The sequence below is a fragment of the Calliopsis andreniformis genome, chromosome 12 (genome assembly GCF_051401765.1).
Source record: "Calliopsis andreniformis isolate RMS-2024a chromosome 12, iyCalAndr_principal, whole genome shotgun sequence".
NCBI classification, from domain to species: domain Eukaryota; kingdom Metazoa; phylum Arthropoda; class Insecta; order Hymenoptera; family Andrenidae; genus Calliopsis; species Calliopsis andreniformis.
Genome location: NC_135073.1, coordinates 8247625 through 8272517, shown reverse-complemented (window position 1 = coordinate 8272517; position 24893 = coordinate 8247625). Strand labels below are relative to the sequence as shown.

Below are 24893 nucleotides of genomic sequence, written 5' to 3'. Positions count from 1 at the left end.
CATAATTAGCTATAAAATTTACTGAAGATAAATATCTCTTCAAAATAGACTTTTTGTGTTTATACAATACATGAGCTTGGGAATATTATTCCTTCAAATTCGAAAAATGAAAACTGCATAGAACTTCTTGCTAATAACCAAACTAAAAATAAGTTAGGAATCCCCAATAATACGAATGTTTTAAACACATTAATACAGATACTTGAAGTTTATGTTCATTTTTATAAACATTTACGATATCCATCTTTACTACGTTTCTTCTACTATTTAATTCTCCAGATATCTTACCCCCTAACAAACTGCATATTTCAAGGACCACTAACAGAGGTTTACTATTAAACACATCACGTCTGAGTATCCTTCTATTTAAATCAAGGCAGTGGAGTTACTTTGAATCGTTACGCGACACGCATAATGCGCTTCATAATTAAACCCTCTTGCGCAAAATAATCAGCGTAGCTGGTTTAACGCACTCCAGGGATCAGAGGAGAAGTCACGCAGATGACTTCAGTGAAGCTTAATATCTCTTACCCGTGTCGCAATATGGTTATTAAACGTCTGCTTCCGTAATTGTGCATTCAAGTGCGTTCATTCAGTCGTTTGTATCGCGATCACGCAATTACGTCGTATTAGCGATCCTCTTCCATAGAGACGCATGGATTCCGATAAATTCATATCAATTACCGAGTTCTCCATCGATGCGAAAGTTTGCAGTCGACGTTTGAAAGCCGTGAAGTAGAGACACAGGGAGAGGGATTAAGAATCTGTTGAATTCAATTGGAGGCAATACAGCAGAAACTAGAAACAGCACTTTGCTCGACAAACTACTTCGAGAATTTCTTGGTCATTAGCTTTCTTTAAATTGTTGGTACCTACTATTGCTTTTTATGGATGTAGCGTAACAATTTGTTCGTGGAACAGTGGAACTTCGTGGAGTCACTTGAATGTTAGGGGTAGATATTTGTTTAATATTTATAATGGATTTGATATTTATTTTATAGATATAGAACGTACTGCAAAAAAATGCATGGTTTATATTTTATGCTGATTTAATGTTAGGAATATCAAATATTTTAATGAACAACTGTTGAAATGGTGTTGATTTCTGGAAATAGACAAGTATTACCTCAAAAATTGATCACTGTTCGCAAACACCTTTTTTAAATGTATTTTAGTCCTTTTTTCCCTGCTCAGATTTTCTTTACATTTCTTTCACATTCTTGCATCATACTTTCACTTCAATTTATTTTTCTACTTCATTATATTGTCTTATAGTATTCAATGCTTCTGCGTATAGACATCAAAGGATTCATACACAAATTAATTATTCGTTATTATTGTGCCCCGATAGATTTTATTCGAAGTACAGGATTTGTTTGACACTATGATGAAACGATGATCGCGATAGCGTTAGAATATGTAACACACTGAATCTTTAAATATGCAAACGTTGTAAACACATCGTCTACCCTTGCGCGTTCAATAGGAATGCTGCTTTCAGTATTTACGAGAACTGTTCACGCCTGTTTCAGCTGTTTGGTTATTCATAACTATTAGTCGTTTCCAGCATTTAATGTTTAAGCATCTGGTGTTGCTCGCTATTTAATATCTATAGTAAGAGCTAGATCCTGTAATCAGTGAAGTATCGTGAATACCTTTTCGGAAGGTAGATCAAATTTAAAATAAATTTAAATGGAAGGTAGAAAATAAGAAATGTTTGTTAACAAACTTATATTTCCAAAATGTATGTCAGAGTATATAGAACTTTTTAATTCTTTATTTCAAAAGTACTGACCAATTTGCAATTTGTACTTTTCATGAATGAAATTCTTCGCGGTATACATGTGCATACAAGAAAAATTATGCAGAAACACATGTGACTCTATTATTACTATTATTATTATTATTTATTTATTTACTGTTTCAAGCTTTCGCCTGTTATAATCTTCAGTGTATGTACAGAGGTATCCTCGAATTAGTCATCACATTACAGAGTTTTCTATTTTAACATATCTCTTCATAATTTTATTTCCAGCCATGTGACTCTATTATAGAAGAGAAGCTATTAAAATTAATTAGTTGCCAAAACTTTAAAAAATATTCAAGTACTATAATACAAAACTTTCTCTACTTTACTGTATTAATTGCTTCCTATTATGTTAGCCATTAATCTAAGCTCTTAGTAATAAATATAAATAGGAATCGTCTGGACGATGCTGTTCAACGCCTCTGTGGCTCATCTTTCGGTATCACTAAATTCATTAGCGTGGAGAAGTGGACTACTCGGATTAGATGTGTGCACGAGAAAGAAGATCCGAGGCACGCGTTTAGAATGTTTAGAGGGACGAAGAGCCACTCGAAGGGGAACGCATTCCACGGTGCGGCTGCTTACGAAGAGAGGCTCGTACCAAAAGCATGCCCCAGCTTTCTCGCTTAACCTTAGCGCGCGAATACGTGCTTTCTGCGAGGAATGCGTGCCGCGTCGCTCGTCGTTGCCCCGCTGTCCCAACTATGGCCAAACTGCGTTTCACGCGGGTCACCAACGCTGCACCGTTAAAAATCCACCCGTGGAAAGAACTGTGCCACTTCAACCCTGCGCTTGCCCGCCTTCTCTCGGATCTCTCCCGCTTTTCAGCTGAACCTCGAACTTTCATCCATGGGTTCGTTCGACCCTTGCGAGATACTCCAGCTAACCAACACGTATCCCTTTTGTAATTAAATCCCCTGGAAACTGTGTTCCATGTCGAACCCTCGAGCTGGACTTAGCATGTTTTGCCAATTTTACGATGCTCCCTTAGTTTTGAATGCGTTCCGTGAGTGTACTTTCCTTTTAAGGGGTTACACCGGATTGGAGATCTAAAATATTCATAACTTTGTTGATCAAATTTGTTGCAGTTCGACTACATTTTAGGGAAATTTATTCTCCCATTATGCCAGTGTATAATACTTGTAGTACTTAAATATGTATATTTCCTTGATATTTATTTGAGATTGTGAACTTGTACATGTAGGTACATGTAGTATTCTCTCATAGGTAGTCCAATAGTATAAGTGACCTCTGTCTCACATAGAATGGAATAGAAATTAAAATTTCAGGTAGGATTTTCATTTATGAATATATTCTCTGTCCCTTGCAGGCAGGATTTTTTAACAGATTGAAAAAATATAAAAACGATGGGAATGGATAAAGTTTCTCCAGTTGTTATATTTTGAACAGAAACTTTGCTGTTTTAATGGAGTAGAGAAGTGTTCAACTTTTGACTACTTGTAAATTTTTGGACCCTATCGCAGCAGTTTGGCATTTCTACTTCATTCCTGTCTGTTCCATTGTCCTATGTATTTTCGAATGTAGCACGATCCATCCGCGCTGTCCGATCGGTGAAACGATTGACGGAAGATTTACATAAACCAGTTTCTTCACTTGTGATTTACTTTTTAGGTCAACTCCATTCCGGTCGCGTCATTTCGAACCGAATATTGAGAGAGAGTATTCAAATTCCTCAATTGGTTCTTCATCCTCTCCCGAAATTTCGCTCTCACCATCGTAAATGTTCATTTTCATCGTCGGCTGTTCGCGGAGTCAAAAATTTTAATTTCCGCTAGAAAAGCTCGTGCGCTCGGTTTCATGCAATGCCCTGCAACAATATTGAATTTTAAATCGTCACAAAGCTGGGCGAATTTTCAACAACGCGTAGCGCTCAAAGTGAAACGGGGTTAAACATACAATAAAATGGAAGCAACAAGCCGGTAGCTGCAAAATATTTGCCAAAAAATAATTTCAATTGCTGTATTTGATCTCTTGTCGGCGTATACATATTTCATCGGTCCAGGATCGTATTTTATTTTACGACAGTCTCCTTCACAATTACTCTGGCTCCCCTTGCATATTTTAATTCGGTACTATGCGATCCTCAGAATTACTGACATAGACGGACGTTTCAATGTGCGTACGGTAGCCTGGCGGAAGCGATTTATGAGGATCGATGCTTTATTATTAAAGCAATGGTCGATACGAGGCACATGGGATGCATATTCGCAGACCATCCAGATCGTATCTTGGTCAGGATCGCCTTGTGGGCCTCGAACACGATTTCCCCATGAACTGGGGGAACAATAACCTGGATAATTATTTTAAGCTATTTTTTAAATAACTTCACATACGAATTTTGTTCATAAAATGTTATTGTACTCCTCTATATTACTATCATATTTTATAATAGAATCACAATTAGTCTACTACATATGGTACGTTATACTACTTACGCTATGTTATGCTAAGGGAGATCGGGATCGAAACTAACAATTTCGCTTTGGACTACGATTATGCAAAAAATATTACACTTACAACGAAAATGTTCCTGTCATAGTCTTTAATAACTATCTGACATTATTGAGTCAAAGGGATTTGTTTTATTACAAATAACACCAAAGTTATCGATAAAAGATGAGAACTGTGTAAAATGTTATAATTGACTTTTACCCAGGGGCAGTATAACACGACATCAGATCGATAATAACACAAAATTATTTAAAAATTTTTTTAAAACTGCAAGTTTTAATTTTCTTTTAAAACTGCAAGATCTTTACCCAATTAAATAAATTATTCTATTTCATACTTATGACAAATGTACGAAACATGACATTTTGTGCATTTCTCATGCGACCAACCCTTGCTCTTTATGTACCACATCCATTTTTTATTCTGCCGTTTTTTTACATATCGAGGCATAGATGTTATAATCATCCCAGTCCATGCTTTGAAACATAGATTATAAATTTTCCCTAACCAGATACTTAAAAGTCTAAACTAACAATCAGTATTACATTCAAAAAGGTCAGATTAGAGATTAAAAAGAAGGAAAAGCTACTTTATGGTGTCGAGAGGTCGTTTTACTTATTGTACATGTTTATTACATGCATATATTGCTGGGACATGGAGAAGTATGTATAGTTCAACTGTTTTGAAAATCTGTGGTAAATTTTGAATTATTCAACATGTTACTTTTGAGCCAAATGTCTCTTACTGGCCAATTGAGAGTGAAATATTCAGTGCTTTTGTATTAGCACAAACTCATCTACATTAAACTCCATTCATCATAAAAAATCATTAGGATATAAGGAACAGACGAGGACAGGGTTAAATTTCGAGTGCTCTAGAAACCATTATATCAACGCTCCCGCCGATTGGCATTTGAAGAACCATTTAAACCTCTGGAACGGCAATTACGCGCAAAAGGGAATATAAAAACAGGTATCATCGTGTTTGGTTCAGTAATATCGTTTTCACTGATACAGCAATATCCACGTTTAATAACGAACATGTTGTTGGTGCTGAAGAGGTATTTAACCTATCGTTAACTGCAGCCGCATATCCGCAACATAAACAGCACTCGTAAAATAACAGACTTAAAACAACGTATTCATTAAAATTCTTCTTATTCGTATATCGATCAGCTCCTCTACACACAACACGAAGCGAATAGAAAATAAAAAATGTCACAGTGTCCGGCAGAAAGGAGATCCACAGTGATATAACGCTAATTTCCATGCAGTTCGAGGCTTACGTCTCACTTAAATTTTTTTTACCCTTTTATTCTAGCTTTCGACTGTTCATATTTATTACCTCACGAATTTTGACATTCCTTTTAATTACCGCTTATTATTCCTCCTTCCACTGATTCCCATTTTTATATCTCCGATTCTAGAGCAAAGTGGTAAAATTCAAGGCATAAAGCAAACCGAAATGGTAGATACCCCTAGTACGGGCGTAAATTCCTTAGCAACGTTGGGATCGAATATTGCTAGAATGGATCTCTCGAGGCGTACGACCTTGTTGATCGACGACCATTCTATAGATGATACACTGTGAATTTCTTTGTCGGAGTGCGCGTTGATAAACCGATCGATCCTGGAGAAAGAACAAACCGAAGCCACTTTAGTATTTGGGATATATAGGCTCGGCTGGATGGGAACGCGGTTGTATACGCTGCTAGTAATACATAATAAGATATGAAAGGGGTAGGGGGAGCACACGGCATAATCATATATCATAGGTTAGTGCGGTATGGCGAAGTATTCCTCGGGTCTACGAGGAGCACACGCTGCCATAGTGGATACAATCACCGCCTCTTCCACCCCTACACGGGAAGACTATCCACTTTAATGCAGGTTCTCAAACTTTGCGAAAGCAACAGCCTCCGTTCCACTCTATAAATTCGTGAACCTTCTCTTATGGTGTGAACTGTTTGCTTTCTTAGGTCTGATAAGCAAACGAAAGATGAATGAAAAATTTGGGAGTGAAACAGTGAGGTGTGAAGGTTCACTGGAGTCTTATTAGGTATTATTATAGGAGGGCAGTTGATAAAGTGAATGAAAAGTGCTTAGTCAGTGTGCAACTTCGATTCAATTCTTTTGGAATGAATAATGGTTGTTTGGTGTAAGTATATTGAATATATTAATATTATGGCATAGTGTTAAGAGAATCCAGTTAACAGCAGACACGGTAAGTTTAAATAATGATAGGATGTTTACAGTAATGTGAAATGACCTGAAAATTGAAAGAAAGTGATACCTAATTTAACAAGAATTTTCAGATTATCACGATATATAAAAATAATTAGTAATAAAGAAGTGTCTATAAGAAATTGCTGTAATTAAATTTTCATGCAAACTTTTTATTCCAAAATCAGTCATCCAAAATTTGTGAATCAAAATAAAATTGAAGCGACGAATAAAAAAATTACTCAGGCAGTCTTTTTTTATTCAGATATGGCAGCCAAGCCAATGTGTTCAAGAAACCGAAAAGTCGTGCACTATTAACGCTTCCTTCTTTACTTCTTTTTTCATCGTTCTTCGATTGGAAACGCTTGAATTGCGGCAGCTTGAGCACACACATGGACCGATTTCAGTGTTCGAAGCGACCAGTCGTGTGCACTGTCTGGGATTTCGGAGCAGTTTCCCGAACTCTCTGAACAGGAACGGAAAGTTGGGCAGCGCAGGCCACCGAAGGGTAACTGCTCTGGGCAATGAATAAATAGTAGAATCCAGAAAAGGTTGACATAAGGAAATACCCTTTCTGTGCACATTGTATGGTACGCGAGAAATTTTGCTGTGATTGGACAGTGAATTTCGGGCATTCAATTGAAAATTTTTGAAATCACATAATAGTCAGTAAGAAGAAAGTTACTGTGACATATACATACTCACATTAGGAATACTGAAACTTTGAATAGACTTATGTTAATCTCGTAATTAGTCAATTTCTTCAAATATAAGTGAACTTCTATCGTATATTATACTACCTCTATCCAGTTCTTTCGTACTTTCAATGAAACAGAAACTACAATAGGAGTTTAATTAACATTGTACGAAAACTTTATGCATTACTTACCAAGAAATTAGAAAGCAATTTGTATATAAAATTGAACATTAGAATATGGAACACCAAAATCAAACGCAAATAAAATGCAGCTATCATATCATGAAATATTCAGACGAATTTCTGATATATAAGTAGAATAGGTAAATAATAGCAGATACAATCGTCCCACTTGTAGCGTACGCAGTTCTCTTAGAGTTTGAGGTTAAATATTCTATAAAATTTTATGTGAGACCCTATACCATGAAATGCTTTATTGGCGTAGTAGAATGTATTATGAGAAAGGATCTTGCGCTTAGTTGGCAGAATGTTTTTTACGCGGCAGTCAATAACTTACTGACTCAGAATAATATGGGTCGCTAGTTTAAAAAAGACAGCTGGTATCGTTTTGCGACTGATCTATTTTCTCAAGGAAAAATTTCTAAAAATTTATGTGCTCCTATCTTACACAGCCATGACTGGAATTTGTGAGGGAAAGAAATTGGCCACGCAATATACAGGGTGTGTCTAAATCATATCACGAAACATGCAAACGTTCATGCTAAAAGAAACGGATTTTTTACTGTTTTGTAATATGTTTTACAATGTTTTGTGATTCAAATCGCCTACCATTAGTCCACTATTATAATTGCAGGAATACTCATTAGGTAACATAAATAAACTCTAACATTTGCATGCACCACATACTGTGTAACCATTTTCAACAAATAATACATTGGAGTATGATATACTTCAAAGATTATTCAGTAACGGAGTCACTTTATAGTTAATTACAAGGAAAGTGTGTGAGTTGAGACCTTTGTCACTAAACTTGCATCTTAATGCTGACTGAGGTCAACATGGCAATGAAGCATTTCAATAAATCAACTTTGAAATAAGCCATGACACTCGTGAAAACGAGAACTTGAATACTCCGTTATACGAAGCTTGATACTTAAAAAACTTAAGCATCGCTCTCTGGAAGTCGAACACTGTAACTCTAATTGGTTATATCTAGAGAACGAAGCTTCATACTGCAAAGTGGTAAAGGAGTTTTGGATTTCTGTTGCTACGACGAATTTGCATGTCTCGACTTGCGGCATGATTCCGAGACAGCCTCTATAAATACTTGATACTATAGAAACTCGGTCTTTATTAGCATAACGAATACAATTAGTACTACCGGTCGAAATACTATAGTCAGACCGTCTTTCTCCATAAGCCATGGTAACGCTAACACTAACTTGCAACAAGAGAACATTATTTGCATTTGAGACTTTATCGTATAGAAATGAAATTGTGTTCACATGTTTGAAAGAAGTTTCTTTAATCATTTTCTCCTTCTTTAATCATCCGTAACTGGAGTAGTAAAATATATAGGACATATTCATATGACATTTTTGCATATTTTAGTGTATAAATACAACTTCCCAAGTATTGACATGTATTTGAGAAACACCCTCTATACACAAACTCCACATTCAAAATAAAATGTAATCAACTTTTGCATATTAACCGCTCTCTATAAGAAGTCCCTCCAAACACACTTCCTATCACACGAAAATCGGTTCACTGTCTCCAATCTACCCCACGATCCCGTCATAAATTCCAAAAGCAAAGATTTAAAATTCCGCAGCGTCACAGAATCACCCTATCTTACAAACAATCCCCCAAACGCAACACCGTTCAATTTACACAACGTAAAATTCATTTAAAAGTCGTTTCTGCCTCGCTAAAGTTGAGCCAATTCAAACGGAATTTATGGTAGTAGCAGGACGGAGGGATCGTCAGAGAATCGAGAGAAGAGATAGCAGGCGGATGGTTGCATGGCGTCGTGAGGTAACTGTGTCCAATTCCTCATGATAGTATTTCCGTGACTTATTACCGCAGCAGGCGAGAAGCGTCTGCGGCCCCGCGACAACTAATGGCGCCATGTGGCCGGGGAAATAAGAAGATAGAAGTAAGGAAACGTACAAGAAACCCTCGGTCCACCAGGGTGGCTGAGCGTAATGTCGAAGGACAACGGCGGACGCGGCCTCTCTTCGTCATGTGAAAGTCCGAAACGACCTTACGCCATTAAATGTACTTACATAAGATAGCGGCCCGTGGACGGTGGCCGCGCATCAATCACGATAATAGGACAATAAATATCTAACCGACAGGGGAGCGGCCAGTTAAGGTCAAAAGTGCAGCAGCTTGCAATTTCTGCCCGACTTGCCGCCGATGCCCTGCGCTCGGTAACTCAGCCTTCGCATCCTCAGTATGTAATTGCTTTCCTATTGCGGCTTAAGTCTCGCATTAAAGTGCTATGTCGAGTCTCGACGTTCGCTGCCTTCGAGTGTTACCCAGATTCGATATCCCGCAGGCAGGGGGAGGGAAGCTCCTCTTTCTCGTCGAGAAACTGTTTCGAGGGATCTGCCCTATTCAAATGCGGTTCTTCCTTGTGAGAGGCTCCACTGCGCCTCGTATGGCTGTGTATCGGTTGAGGTGAGATTTTGGGGTGAGTGGACGAGTCAGAAAGCCATTTTTCTGATACTTCTATGAATATTTAGCTTTGGGGTCCTTTGGTGGAGTAGACTGTGAAAGGTTACATTATCGAGGAATTTCATAGTAATTGTTTGGAATATTGAAATATGGAATCGATATATGGTTTATTATTTATAATTGGTGTTTTCATATTTTGATGCATGTTTTTGGTGAATTTGTTCTACTTTGGAAGGTAGCTTCGAGTAATCGTGTCACGTATGCAGCGTTTCAATTTTTGGGAGAATTGGTTACTCTTAAAAAAAGTTACCTATGAGATCAAAGTTACTTTTCTGTGAACATCATGGAAGAAGTAATTTTCTTTATGAATAAAGTGCTTTCGCTTTATATCCAGTTTTACATTTTTAATGAAGAGTATCTTCGCGAGAGACAATTGAAAATTGAGTATGCATGGATGTAATCTGTGACAAACTTACAAGGGTTGCTACCTAAGTACACATTACGCGCTTCTGCTAGTACAAAGTGGAAGTTCGTTGAATGAATGAATATGGAGCTTTTAGCAAAAGGTAGAAGAGTAATTCTGTGTAACGAGTGAAACATTCTGTATGTTTCCCGTGGGCTGTTGATCATTAACCCTTTACGTATCTAACTATAAAAAATGTATGCGCACCTCGTGTACATTTTTATCTTTCGAGTCATAAAGTGCAACCGCATGTGTCCCTGTCGTGAAGTAAAGCTTAAGGTGAAACTCATTTCATCCTCCTCATTTTTTAATACTCTCATTGCGTCGTCAATAAATAAAATGTCGCAATGTAATAGCGAATCGTCGAGCAAAGGATTCTCTAAATTCATTTTCAAAACTTTGTAGACTGCGAACGTTAGAATGATATACTGTGTTCTACACAAATTTTTGTATGTTATAATCAAGGCATGGTTGATGTTCTTAAAAAATAAATTATAGTAACTAGTTTGTATACTTTTGGGTATTCAGTTATTAAAAGAATAGTTTTGTAAAATTTAAAATAAATGCACTAAATCTTTAGAACATTATTGAATTTCTGTACTCAATTTTTGATCGTGTGTATTTTTTTTATTAGCATCCCCACAAAATTTTAAGCTTTAAGATCTATTCTGCATGAACTTCGAAGTAACTTGAAAATTTAAATTCTTCTTTTTCTTTTGTAAACAAAAATCAAGTCATTCCACTGTCGTTTCTTAAAATATCCAAGAAAAAGTGGAATTATAATTTTTCGAAATAATAAATACTATTTTAAATGTTGATACATTTCTGGGGTTGCCCACAACCCCACAGTGTTACTTACATCGGTAAATAAAAGGATGTCGTTCTTGGATTAAGTACTATCCAATTTATTATTTTGCATTGCATTCAATGGACTAAACTTATCTCTGAAACCTTTACACTTCCGACATATTTCTCAACCTAGAACTTTCCCTCAAAGGCGTAGAACACATTCTATAAACTTACGTATGATTTCTGAGTTATGTCTATGGCAAGTGAACATGTTTCTATAAGAATGAACACGAACCAACTGCATGAACTGTTTGAAACTACAACATATAAACTTCCGTTTCTCATTGTATAAACTATAAAAGAACAGGCTCTGGCCCTTGCAGCCGAGTTCGCGACCCGGACTAACTATTAAAAGTTGCAAATTGCTGCAGACACACTGCGGGCCCTGACGTTAGCGCACCGACTGTTCTGGCCACTCCTCGCCGTCCTCTCTTAACTTACTTGCCAGACTTACTTCCTTACTTACATAGTCACTCGCTTACTTACTTATTCCCAGCCTTGTATTCTTTACCCTTGCCTCCCTCCGCAGCCACAGTTTCCCGCGCTTAACATTACTTGTTCATGTTCTTTCCTCGCATCTGACGCAGACCAGGCCGTCCTGGAACTCTCAAAAGGCGCGGGCGTGTATGCTAAACTTGCCGCGAGATTGTAACAACCGCCACGGGCTCGCGTATTATTTTTCGCGTTTATTAAGGCCGCGAACTTCGGTCGGAGCTCGCCTGGAACGACCGTCTGACGGTAACGCGATTATGAGCCTCGCTTGTTGAGTGCTGTTGATCCGATTATCGACTTACGATTTTCGGCAGACGCCGAAATGAAATATTCATTCGACGCCATCGACGAAAACCGGTGTGAATGTTGCATTATCGCTCGGTCGCGTTAATCTTTATTTTGGTCGGGCTTACACGCTGTTTAAGGTGGATAGCTTCGATCCTGATTTCATATTCATTTGTGGAGGATTTGTTTCAGTACCGTTTTTAGTCCTTAATGAGTGGTGATTCGCGAAGGTAGATGAGGAGAATGTACAAGTGGAATGTACAATAGGAAAATGTACAAAGTAATGAGGTTTGTAATAATTTTTTGCTGGAACAGTTTATCTTAAAAGAATTGAGGGAAGAATACGAAGAATTCTCATGTTTCTCGAAGATGCTACAAAAATTTCGTGTGGTTTATTGAGTTTGTATACATGACATATTTAGATTTAAGTTTGCGCTTTTTCGTATCGATGACGTTCATGGTAAATATGAAGTAAATAAAATGCATATAGTTGAAGAAACTTGTAACAGCTGTACTTGATTCGTTTTATGCTGTTTGTGGTTCAATATAAAGAGATTATAAATATAATCAAGTTAAGGTTTAACAAAAATAATAACGTTGCGCTATTCCTATTTAATGAAGTAAGATCACATACCAATTTCCTTCGTATTTCATTCGAATATCAATTTCCAAAGTAAGTATCGTGAGCTTCCAACTGCAACAACCGATACGTAGTGTGCCATTTTTCGAGTACTATTCAAACATTGATTCTAGACGAGAAAATATCTATGCCATTTCGCTCTTTCTCCGTGTATCCGCATAGCTTCGAAATTGATCAAGACCATCAACGGGATCCTGCGGATATAAGCACTAGAATTTGAGAAACAAAACAAGGCTTGAAATTTTATTAATAAATATATACATATAATAACAAAAATACATTGCAGATATTTATTAAATTTCGTATTTTCATCAACAAACAAGAAATCCTCATCAAATCTAATTACATATGCACGTGTATAACATTGTACTATAGTATCAGAAAGATCGAAAGTTAGAAACTAAATATAATATACAGGATATTTATAAAAATCAGTTCCCCTTTACAAAAGTTGTCCTCAAAAGAAGTAGTAATAGCTCACACAAAATACCTCGAAGGATAGATGTAACAAAATTTCAATTATCCTCCCTTCACAATGCATCGATAGGAACAGAGGTAAACCAAAAGCACGGTCAAACACTCCATGAACCAAAAATTAGATAAACTGCTGGATACAGTGATGTGTCAAATTATTCTGTTTACTTGTTCCACGCGCTGTCGTTTTCTTTGCAATTGGGTATTCGTATCACGTTCTAACGGCCAATAAAGCAAATGAAACGCACATCGATGCGTGGTGCGCAAATGCGTACGTTAATATGGCACTAAAGAGTATTAACGGCGTTTATTTCACCAGTTAGTTGTGGCTTTCCATTTCTGTTCCTAAATATATCCTATAAAGTATTTCACGACCTGCAGCGCGTTAGTAATCGAACAAAGCACCGCGCTGCCGATGTGAACGCTTTATCGAACACCGCCGGAGTATTTTCCCTCCGCTCCCGCATTTCATCGTAATTCGGTTCAATTATCATTCGATTATACCGAATTCGGTCCTGTGCGGTTACCATCGTTCTTCGAACGGGGTTGTAAAAAGCGGTCCGATGAATTCGTAAATTTAAAGCGTTGCTATTCGCGTAAACGAAGATACGTGAAATCGATCGATAAATTGAAAATGGACTTTAAAACAAAATTTCTGTTTGAAATCCAGTTACATCGCTTCTGTGGCGGTCATGGTACTATGGTGCACTTTGTATTCTGGTGGTAGCCAGAGAGGACTTTTTAAAAAATATGTAATGTTTGAAAAAGCAGCAAACATAATAAATAATATAATCGTATTACTACCCTCTATTTCAGAAATTCTAAAGAGACATCGGTATTACACTAAACAGAATTAATATACATTTAAAAGTAAAATAAAATTTGTTGAATAATATTACAAATGAATTTTAACAACGATGGAATAATTGTAAGAAAATTATTACTATTTTAATTGAACTCTTCTGACGAAATTCGATCTTCAAGAAAGAAAAATTAGAAAGAAAGGTAAAGAAGTTAAATTAAAGAAAAATTCCTCTAAATGAATTTTAAGTACACAAATTATACTTTCTTTATAAATATTATTTCACTTCAATAACGATTACATCTTATTTCCTAACTATTACACTAGTGCATTTATTTTATCCAGCTAAACGAAGCAGTCCACAAAAAATCTTCATGTATCTTAATTATAAGTCAACCAGACTTTCCTTGTGAGTATTATTTCAAACACCTTTCTCACTTTCTTCTTGTAGTACAGTATATTATGATTTCCATCTTTGCACATAATTTGTTCGCAGCTGTGTGTGCTTTCAAAGCCTACCAAGAAAGGTATCAAGTTGAATGCGCTGTCATTAGTTGCACAAAGAACGACAACGTCATCGCATGTGGAAGTAAGAAAATGGAAAGTAACGACTCAGTATCACCAGCACACAGGTTACGCGAACCGAATTAACACTACTGATACACACCACGACGTATCGTTCGCATGGGTGACACCATTTTTCCATTAAGTCTGTGTACACTCAGAATTGTGGAACAAGCTTTTACGATTCTACTAGTTCAACTGTTATTCTACTCCTCCCAGCGTATACTATACGCTCAATATTCCTCTTTATTAATTAACGAAAGGAATAGGGGTCGTGAAGTTTAAGCTGCGTTTTACGTATACCAACGCGTCCCTCTTCTCGTTGTCCTTAGAGCTTTGCGATTGTAACTGTTTGAGCTTGCAAGGGGTAATGATGGAATTATATTAACAAAGCAATTTCACCCAGATTTACGTGATCTTTCTCTTATCCTTGAACCGTAATGCATGTCTGCTTCCACAGATACGATTTTGTAATAATTTAATGTCAGAATATGTTGTTTCATTTGCTACAATGGGAGTAGGAGGTAATAGTTTCATCGTAGCTTTGTAAAACGAGCTTTACTTCATTAGTTTGAATAAATCCCTGTAGCTTAAGCATATTTACGTAATTTTAAGTAATATTATTTTACATTATTACAAGTAATGTGAACAAGGATTCGTAGCAATGGTTATTAAAAGAAAATGCGTATCACAGAATTAATGTAAAAATTAATGAACTGAAGCGTTGTTTGGTACTAGAATCAGTGTACATACATATACCACAGAACTTTTAAAATATATTATTTCTATACTCTTCAAATACTAAACTGTATCGATGTGAATTCCTTGAAACTTTTCTGACGCATAAAATTTAATTCTTCTGAAATAATAGGTATGGCTTATTCGTTTTATATTACTATAAAATGTCTTCTTCGAAATAACTTTTACTATCCATCGAGTATCAGCGACGTTGGATAGGTAGGTACCTACAACGTGATGTATAAAGAATCCAGTTTATGGCGTCTGTTAAGACCCGACGATATCCGACACGTCCCATTTCCGCCAGCCGACGTCTTTTTGGCGGTGATACTGCTTCCTGTTGCAACGAACTACCCAACCATATTGAACAGTAAAGACTAACTCGATCCTCTACAGAGTGGAAATTATAAAGCGTTACAAACGAATATCTCCAAAAATATTAATTATACGCAAAAATGTTTCAGATGAAAGTTGCTCAGCACTGAAGGGAATATCATGTGATGGGACTTCTATTTGAGGTGAGGTGAAGATCACTATCATTCTTTCAAACGGAACCATACTTCTATTTATTGCTAGTATTGTAGCTTATTTTAAGACGAATTTGAAAACTATCTACAGAAGGTCATTCAAGGTCAAACTTGCAGAGAAATGCCGAAAAAGTGATTTGTTGAAATGTAGCGCAAGGTTAGAAAAAATTATTAAGTACATTGAAGTACAAGGTAATCATTTTGAACACTTACTAAAGTACAAAGTTAAATTGTCGATACATTTATTTCGATCACTTTTTCGGCATTCCCCTGCAAGTTTGACTTTAAATGGCCTTCTGTAGATAGTTTTCAAATTCGTCTTAAAATAAGCTATAATACTAGCAAAAGATAAAAGTATGGTTCCATTTGAAAAAATGATCGTGACCTTCACCTCACATTTGCGTGTCCACCAGGAAAATTAAAAGTCCCACCACATGATATTCCCCTCGGTGCTGAACAACTTTCATCTGAAACATGTTTGCGTATAATCAATATTTTTGAAGATATTCATCTGTAACGCTTTATTATTTCCACCTTGTATAAACAGAACTGGTCATCACTAGAAAATTTACTTATCTAAGATTCAAGCACAGCGGAATATTGCTGTTTTATCAGACGAAGCGTTTTAAGGTGTCTGACGAACTGTTGCATAGAAATTCCACTGCTTGCTTCATATTATAAACTTCGGTTTCATATTGTTATCATATTTTCTACGAAATATTATTTCAAATTTCATGCATTTCTAGTTAGTTCTTGAGTAAATGAAAATACTTTTGTTTGTTTCAGGAAATGAAAGTTAATTGGGCTACGTCTCCAGGAAACCAACCAAAACAAGACACCAGCAGTAAGTACTCTGATATCTCTGATTTCTTTTCTACATCGCGTTGGATTGCAGTCATTCATTTAATTCCTCGTTTATTAAGATTTATAAATATTAATCGTTTATAAATATTAGACAAGTATCTAACTTTAAAGATATAATAAATAATTGTCGGTAGCCTAAGCAGCTTAAATTAATTTATACTTTACAAAATCATTATAACAAAATACTGAAGTCCAGACCTGAATGATATGAATATAAAAAATAATTATTTGATAGGAAATTATTTGCAAACCCAGCAATTTACTTGATAACTGCAATACCACGTAATTCACAATTTTCTAGTTTCAAAATCTAAAAAGGTAATAATTATCAAACCAGTTCCAGCCCATTTGGCAAGTTTAGTTATAATGTAAAACATTTTATTATTTGAGTACCTACTGCAGGTAGCAAACTAATTATTTTCAAAAGTAAGGTAATGAAGTAGAATAAACAAAATAAAAGAACTTGTTACTTAAAATAATTTTTCGATTGCGCTCAGGTTTACTTCAAACTTCAGCTACTTCTGTATAAATAATCGTAATATAAAAATTATACCAAATATAACGAAGTATAGAAATTTTTCAAAAGTGCATTTCTAGTTTAAAACAGTCGATTCTTCGCAGAGTACAAATATGGGCTAGTAATCTGTCAAATTCGATGCACTTTCGTTTTCCCACTCCGTAGGAGCTTCTTATTTACATCGAATCTCCATTAGCACAAACGCGGGTTAATTAAGATTAGAGTTTACGTAGTTACGAATAACGATTCGCTTGCAATAGGCGACAATGTTGCAGCGTGGTGACACCTGCTAATTTTGTGTCAAATATCGTTTCGTGGCTGATAATTAACACAGAATACAGGCAATTACTCTTCATTGATGTCGTCGTTGTCGAGTAAGTATATTCTAGATAAGTATGCATTATGTAGGGTTATGATTTATGCTTCGGATAACACTTGTTGTTTAATAACGTTGAAATTACATAATAGAGGTCAAAGATTAACAGGTATTAGATGTTTTATAGGTGAATACTAAATGTCAAAAATTAAATGGAAATCAAGAATAACGAAATAACATTGAAGATTACATATCCAAATAATAAACTGTTCAAAACTACAGCATTTTTATTTGCAGAAACACTGTGCAATCAGAAATGGAAATTATATGAATAAAAAGCTTGAGTTTTTTAAATAGTATATATACATTCTTCAAGTGTTGAAGAATTGTTTAGAAAAGTTCTCCTAAATAGAACTATAGTGCGATGCATGTCATATATATTTGATACTTATTGTAGTGAAAAAATGAATATCTGTACAATATACGAGACTCGTCAATTTCAGGTTTAGAATGCGTCTGATGTAGGGATTTATTCTACTGTCACCGCTGACAATGAGTCTGACTTATTTAACGCTATTCTAAGTAGAATAAGTCACGCGTTTTCTGACACGAAAACAAAGCTTCAAACGCAATTTCATTATTCTTAATATTCAACTTATTTTGACATGTCGAATCAGCTCTTCAAAATTCTGATACCTGTTGTCAAACACCATGCATAAGAATTTATATATGTAGGTACAATAAATATCTATCTATAGTGATACAAAAATGTAGCTTCAAACTTAAAGTGAATTTTTGAACAAATAAGGAAAGTAGTTTTGAATTAATTATGTTACAAGGTTCGGATGTATAGTATTGTTTATAGTTATGTAAACAATACCGTGGATGTTCTAGTGCCATTAGAAACTAAACCAAATGTTATTTCCCGCCAATCACTCTGTAGCAACATACGATGTCGTTATTGAGTTACATGGCTTAGAAATGCGTTACGAAACACACACCTATAACATTTATTACATTGACACTGTACATTGATGGTTCTGTACTGTTATTGTCTCTGGTATAACATGTTTCATATTAGAAGTTGCGTCAATCAATGACTTATTGTTAGGAATGAAATACTTGTGCCCTAGGTAACAATAAATGTGATTATTCCTGAAAAAGTCAATCAATTTTTCACTTTAAAATATCTAATTCTCTAATAAACATTTTTAAATATTATTTGCACATATATTACATAATGTACCTAAATTAGCATCATTTTGAATATTCACGTTTTCATTATTTTATCAATTTTCTAAAATAATTGAAATATCTAACAACAGATTATTGATGTTATTAAACTATGAATACTTATACATAGTTTAATTCAATTGGAATCAATTTGAAAAATTTGAAATTTTTCATTAAACTACATTGCCTTAGATTAAGAATTCAGCAAATAATTGATCCATATTAAATTCTCATAAACGCCACATTTAATCTCCAATATTCTATTACGCAAAACAAACTAACGCTAATATGACTGCCAAATTTTTCATTAACTAATTGGCTTGCAGCCAATATAGAGAGAGAGATACACACATGGTATTAAATTCATTCAGCTCGCTATTTTGTCGAGTATTCGACCCGCACATCGTGATTCTCAATCAGGAATACTATCTACAAAATAGTGGTACCAAACTTAGCAAATTTTAACTTTAACACGATAACATATCATAACATATAATTATCTCTTAATACCTGCTTAGTTAATTTAGTGTTTCTGTGGAGAAGCAATTCTAACTTTCAAGGTGATGATAATAGAAAGCAGAAAGCAGAGAAGTTTAAATAGACTACTACAATTAAAGTCACTATAACTTCTGTCAAGTTTGAAATAATTGATTTCGCAAATAGAATTAAAAATAAAAAGCGAAACCTTCGTAACAGTACTGTCATCATATATTAGAGCTTAAAATAGTACTTCAAAGACTAGAGCAAAGTTTTAAGCATCGAATGCATAGTGCCACATGCTTCTCTTTGTTTTACGTTCGTCAAAGCAAATTGGTGTCATATAACAGTTTCACGAACTCTCCTTCTCGATGTTCAGTGATTAAAAGCTGGCTTCCTGTATTAGGTAGAGTATTCCTAAATGTATGTGTATTCATGAATCAAGGAAAATCTAGTGCAGGACTTAAAGTTACAGTTTCGTGCATTCACACTATAATTTTCGTACAAAAGAGCTGTCGGATAGAGTGGTAATTAAGCATTAAATGTATGTTAGTTCGAGAACTGTTTCACCCTCTGTTTCTGTATTTTCGGGTGCAAACCTAAGTGAATTTAATAGGGATTTCCTTTTTGGGAGTATTGAGTGCTTTACTTTGTTACTTGTAACAAAAATTAATACATTTTGAAACGTTTTCATTCAAATATTTCACAATTCCATTTTATTAAATATGGAAACTATTTATTCGTACATTTAAAAAAATTCTGATTTTCTATTTTCATCTATTTTGAAATGTTTTTTCTAGTAGACATTCTAGAGCAATTCTTCCCTATTATGGTAGACGGAATGTTGAAAGATTTTAGTTATATTAGTCATAATCATCTACATTATGTAATCTTCAATTTGCTCTATCGAGCATCTAATTATTTATGTACAACATAACAATCAGTGTATTGCAATAAATAACAACATATCTCAGCCGAGAGAATAATTTGAAAGATCTTGAAATTTATTGAATCTAATAACATTTTTATAATATAGCAATTAGTCTTTATACAAAATTGTGTAATTTTTACAATTTCATGCTTGTTAAACTGTTCTTCTATTCATTTGTTTAAAGTCAGTTTGACGTTGATATTTCGTTTAATTTCCGTGGTTTGTGCATGCACAAAGGACAGGAAAAATTTCATTCTGCCGCAAGTACTTTTAATTAACCAGGCTAAGTTATCATAATTGAATACATTGCCAGCGTCCCATTTCGCTAATTACATTTACAAATATTCGCAGGAGTACTTGCTTATCGCAATGGATAATTCTTGTGGGAGCGTTAGTAATATTATCATTGGCACGGTAACAACTTTCGTGCGTCTGACAGGACGTTCTTACTAGTAAATGAAGTAATAAATAAAATAGAGCTGTTGAGAAAAGGATTAGAGAGGAATCAGTTCCTGTCACCATAGCACGAGAAAATTGCTCCAATTTTTAAGTTGCCTTAGATTCTAATTAAAAGTTTTACCTTTATTTCGTGTCACATGCAAATACTATGGTTTATCATGTCAGTCTGTTTTAATTTAACTGCCTCTGTAAATATCTTAGCCAAATACGCACAAAATTTTATATTAAAATCAGTTTCATTGTTTACTACGAGATAAAAATGAAGAAATATGAAACTGCTGTGAATGCAAAGATCATGTACATATATTTTTATCAGAATTATTTAACTCCTTAAATACTTTTTAAGAAATTTCCTAACGGGGTACCTAAAATAGAACAATATTCTAAAATTCGTTTACGAAGTTTTCTGTTTATATTTCCGTTCATATCTTCACAGGAAGAACTCTAGAGCTAGAAAATCCATAGAATAAACGAATAATTCACGTATTGAGCACACAGCAAAGAAATCCATATTTTCAAGCCACACTGTACATCAGTATCAGTGCCCAAATGGGAGCAATCTCCTCCAAATTCGTCTCTTCCTTTCCCAAAATCAAGCAAATATTAAAAAGCCTTCCACCTCTGACAGTCGATGATCGCATAAATAACAGACGAGGTTTGCCTCTCCTTCCGTGTCCACTGTAGCTAGGGGAAACCCAAAGGGGCAGGCACGTGTGTCTCGCTGCCTATTATACATGTACAGCGGGCGATGAACGCGTGTGCGTGTTTGAAATTCAGTGAGAGGCGGCAGCAATATTTAACTCAGTCTGAAATTCCTCTTTTTATAGACTTGTAAAACCGTGACAGGCACATGGGACCCGATCCTGCCTCTCCGTCCTCGTCCTTCACCCGTGTCGCCCTCTTCTCCGCCCTCCTCGCCCCCAACGCTTGCCCCATCTGAAGCGGTTAGATGGTAGTCCAGTATCTCTCGTCGTTCTTCCCGCCGACTTTTCCATTGCCGGTCCGTTTCCCATCCTCTCGTGCTCCTCTAGCTCTTCATCCACCCCCCGTCGCCCAACTCCTTCGTCCACTCTCGACGATCCTCTTTCGAAACCGCGCTATAACTCCCTCTCCCTCCCTCGAACAAATGCAAAACTAAAACGTACCACCCCCTATTCTCTGTGTAAATATGGTCGGGAAACTACTGCACGGCCGTTGAACGGGGTGAGCCGCAGTTTTTCCTACCCCCCGCAGTTTTCTTCCCCAGGCATCGTATCCTTCGTCCACGGAGAGAGTAGATACCTCTGTACGCGTTGTGGTTAGGACCGAGACGGGGCGAGGAGGCGGCAAAGGTACGCGGTTTTACTTTTCTGCAAGGGGATGCCGCGAAACTACGGCACATCAGTACACCTGCGCATCCTACAGCCAACACTCCGACGATGCACCCAGAAACAAGTGCATTTATATTACGCCAGCCTACCATGGGGTGTAGCTGGTGGCTTAGCGTTGGGGCCAAATCTGGGGGATGCTGGTGGAAATGATTGTTAGTTGTGGGTAGTTTCTTCTGTTTTAGTCATTTCCTTCAGGGTAGACTGAGTGAGGAAGGGTATAGGTGACTGCTTGATAGTTGGTTTTTAAATATTAGGAGGATTATCCCTTGACAAACTGATCGAAATATTCAGGTGGATTACGTCATATCTGATTTTGAGCAAAATTCTTGATGAGAGCAGAAAGTAATCGATTGAATGTACTATTGGTGTGATATGAAAAGTCCCCAGAAATGTATTGTCTTTAAAGCTTTCCAAGGGACTTCTCATAGGACACTAAGAGTGCATCATCCAAAGGTGTTTTCTGAGGTATAGTTTCATGAATGTTGTTCGTTGGGAATATTTAAAAATGAGAAATGTTATAAGTATGAAATAAGGAACTAATATGTTCTTTTTGTAGTTTGATGGAAAAATAATTAGTAATAGTTATACTTATAAGTAATAAGTATACTAAAGTCTATAGAGTATTACATACAGTTTATACAAAGAGAATTGCTATGTGATTAGATATAGGCGAATGGACATTACATAATAAAATACCGATATATTTGCTTGTACTGCTATATTTACTAGTGCATACTATGCATTTATTCTGTGATATTACTGTCTTCTATATTTTACTTCCTTCTGCTTTATTCTAATTATTGTATCGTAATCTAGACTGCTATATACCATTCTTGTCTGAACTACTGTATCCTATTCTACGTTACTACACTATGTTATTGTCAACTATGTTTCAGTAGTATAAATGGTTCATATTACTAACACGCAGTTCTCCCATTGTCAGTAGTAAACTTAGTACTTGAGTAGACATAGAATTCCAGACAACCATTATTGTCAAATGAGAAGTTTCAAAATTCATCTCAAGTACTTATTTATTCTATAGTGAACTACATAACAGCTGCTTTATTCTGTTCTTTTCAATGTGCAATATTCTATTACAATTTATTTAAAAATATTCTGATCGGCTATCCAATATTCTGTTCTCTATAGAAATAACCTTAAACAATTTAAACATTTTTCTATCAATCAATCTGGAATTATTATTTTAAACGTCGTATAGTATTCGCTATCGTACCATCGAAAATTGACCATATTTTTTTTATTGAAAATCTGGACACGTTTTAGATCCATGGTTGATACGCATGAATGTACAGGATCTGAGGTAGTTCCAGCCACTGGACGGCAACTTTAGAGCCGCGGACGTTTATGAGCGGTCGTAATGCATGCTCGGAGAGTTCACCGCGGATAGGAATATTATCCTAAGGCGATAGTATATCGTATGCAGAGCAGCGGGAAAGCTGGGACGTAATGAGTAGAGATTTTGGAGGTTACGTTCGGGTAGAGCGAAATCTTTCATACTTTTATGGTTTAAAATCTGCATGGCATATGCGTCGTAAAGTGACAGAAATTTCATACCCTCTATATAGCGTATAATTTTAACGATACCCAATGCGAAATAACATTGCCGGATGCTTTCAAAATGCTGCTTAGAAATTGTTTATAGACGTAGATGTGTTGATATTTTATGTATGCTATTTAGCATAGCTTTCAGTTTCAGGATACGAATATAATTTAGCGAGAAGTGAAAGGAAACTTGTTCTCAAACTACAAGTAAAAATACTAGAAACGGTAGAAAAATATTGATACGAACAGTGGACTTCAGTTCATTAGATAACACAGCAGAATCACGCACACAGGAAATATCAATATCATCTCGTTCATAAACTCTCTAAATCCTTAACATCACAAACACCAATTATCGCAAATCACACAGAAACATTTACAAACTCCACCTCAAATTACATTCCTTTTATTCATCTTTCATTCCCACGCCAATGAGGAATTTTAAATACAACATTACCGATTACAAACTTCACGCTGTAACCAAACTTTCGCTCGCAACAACAAAAAGTTACAACTCCATTCCTCGCTGACAAGCCCGTACTGCCCATCTCCCAAGTACTTTAATCTCAATTTACAATTTACACGACCGACCGAAACAAATGGCCACCGTAACAGACCATTCCATGTCGCAAAATAATTGCATCCGTGTGTTCGTCCCTGTTGCAAGGAAGCCCCGATCCATTTGCACTCAGCGAATTGAAGCAAAACCATTCCGCGAAGGTGCGTGGCAAAAAACTAGGGCAAGCGTTCTTTAACGTGTTCCGTGAGGTACAGCATCGTCGTATCCGTTCCAGGGGACGATCTGACGGAAGTGAAATTCACTTCATCGAAAAAGGGAGAGGGAAGCTCTATTCCAGTTCCTTGGTACGATGATCCTAGCGGGTGGCTTCGCGAAAGAAGCAAAGAAGAGACGGAAGGGCGAGCGGCGAGGGTGGTCCAGGGGTGGAGGGTAGGTGTAAGCGGATTGGAAGGTCGTGGCGTAGAAACGGATTGAGCGTGGCTGGTAGACTGCGTAATCGCGCATCGTTTTTCCTGCATTATGAATCGCGCCGCGGGATAATCGTCCCAGTATTTACGGGGCTTTTCGGCACAAAGGGGTTACACCGACGTTCTCACTCCCGTATTCCGTTTATCTCTGGGCAAAGCGTTTACCGTTAGACCATAAGCCGCACGCCTTTGCTGTTTATATGCATTACGGGGAGCTGTTATCGTTATTAACAAAACACGAGCTGTCTTTCTCGTGCCTCTCGTTTTCCACGTCCCGACCGCCGCTTCATCCGCTCAACCCTTCCGCGGCTTTCTTCCCGTCTGTGCTCTCTCGCGTTCGCGCGTGCACGCGTGTCTTGTCGCCCTGCTCTCGTGGCCCCGCTTTTTTCCTCCCCCTCCCCTGACACGTGGTGCTTAAATTTAATGACTCACGAGGGAGCTGGAAATTTCGCGAGCCGTGTTTCTTTATTAATGCTGCTACGTGGCAGTAATGTTAATGTT

The 24893-nt window shown here is 36.4% G+C and overlaps 1 protein-coding gene across 4 annotated transcripts in view; it reads left to right on the top strand.

Moving 5' to 3' along the window:
• Positions 1 to 24893, top strand: part of LOC143186203 (nucleolysin TIAR) — a 588750-nt gene that overhangs the window by 215171 nt on the left and 348686 nt on the right. For all 4 annotated transcript variants that reach the window (XM_076389721.1, XM_076389722.1, XM_076389726.1 and 1 more), the window contains one exon: positions 16462 to 16519. In XM_076389721.1, coding sequence (XP_076245836.1) covers positions 16462 to 16519 — 58 coding nt within the window. The remainder of the gene's footprint in view (positions 1 to 16461; positions 16520 to 24893) is intronic.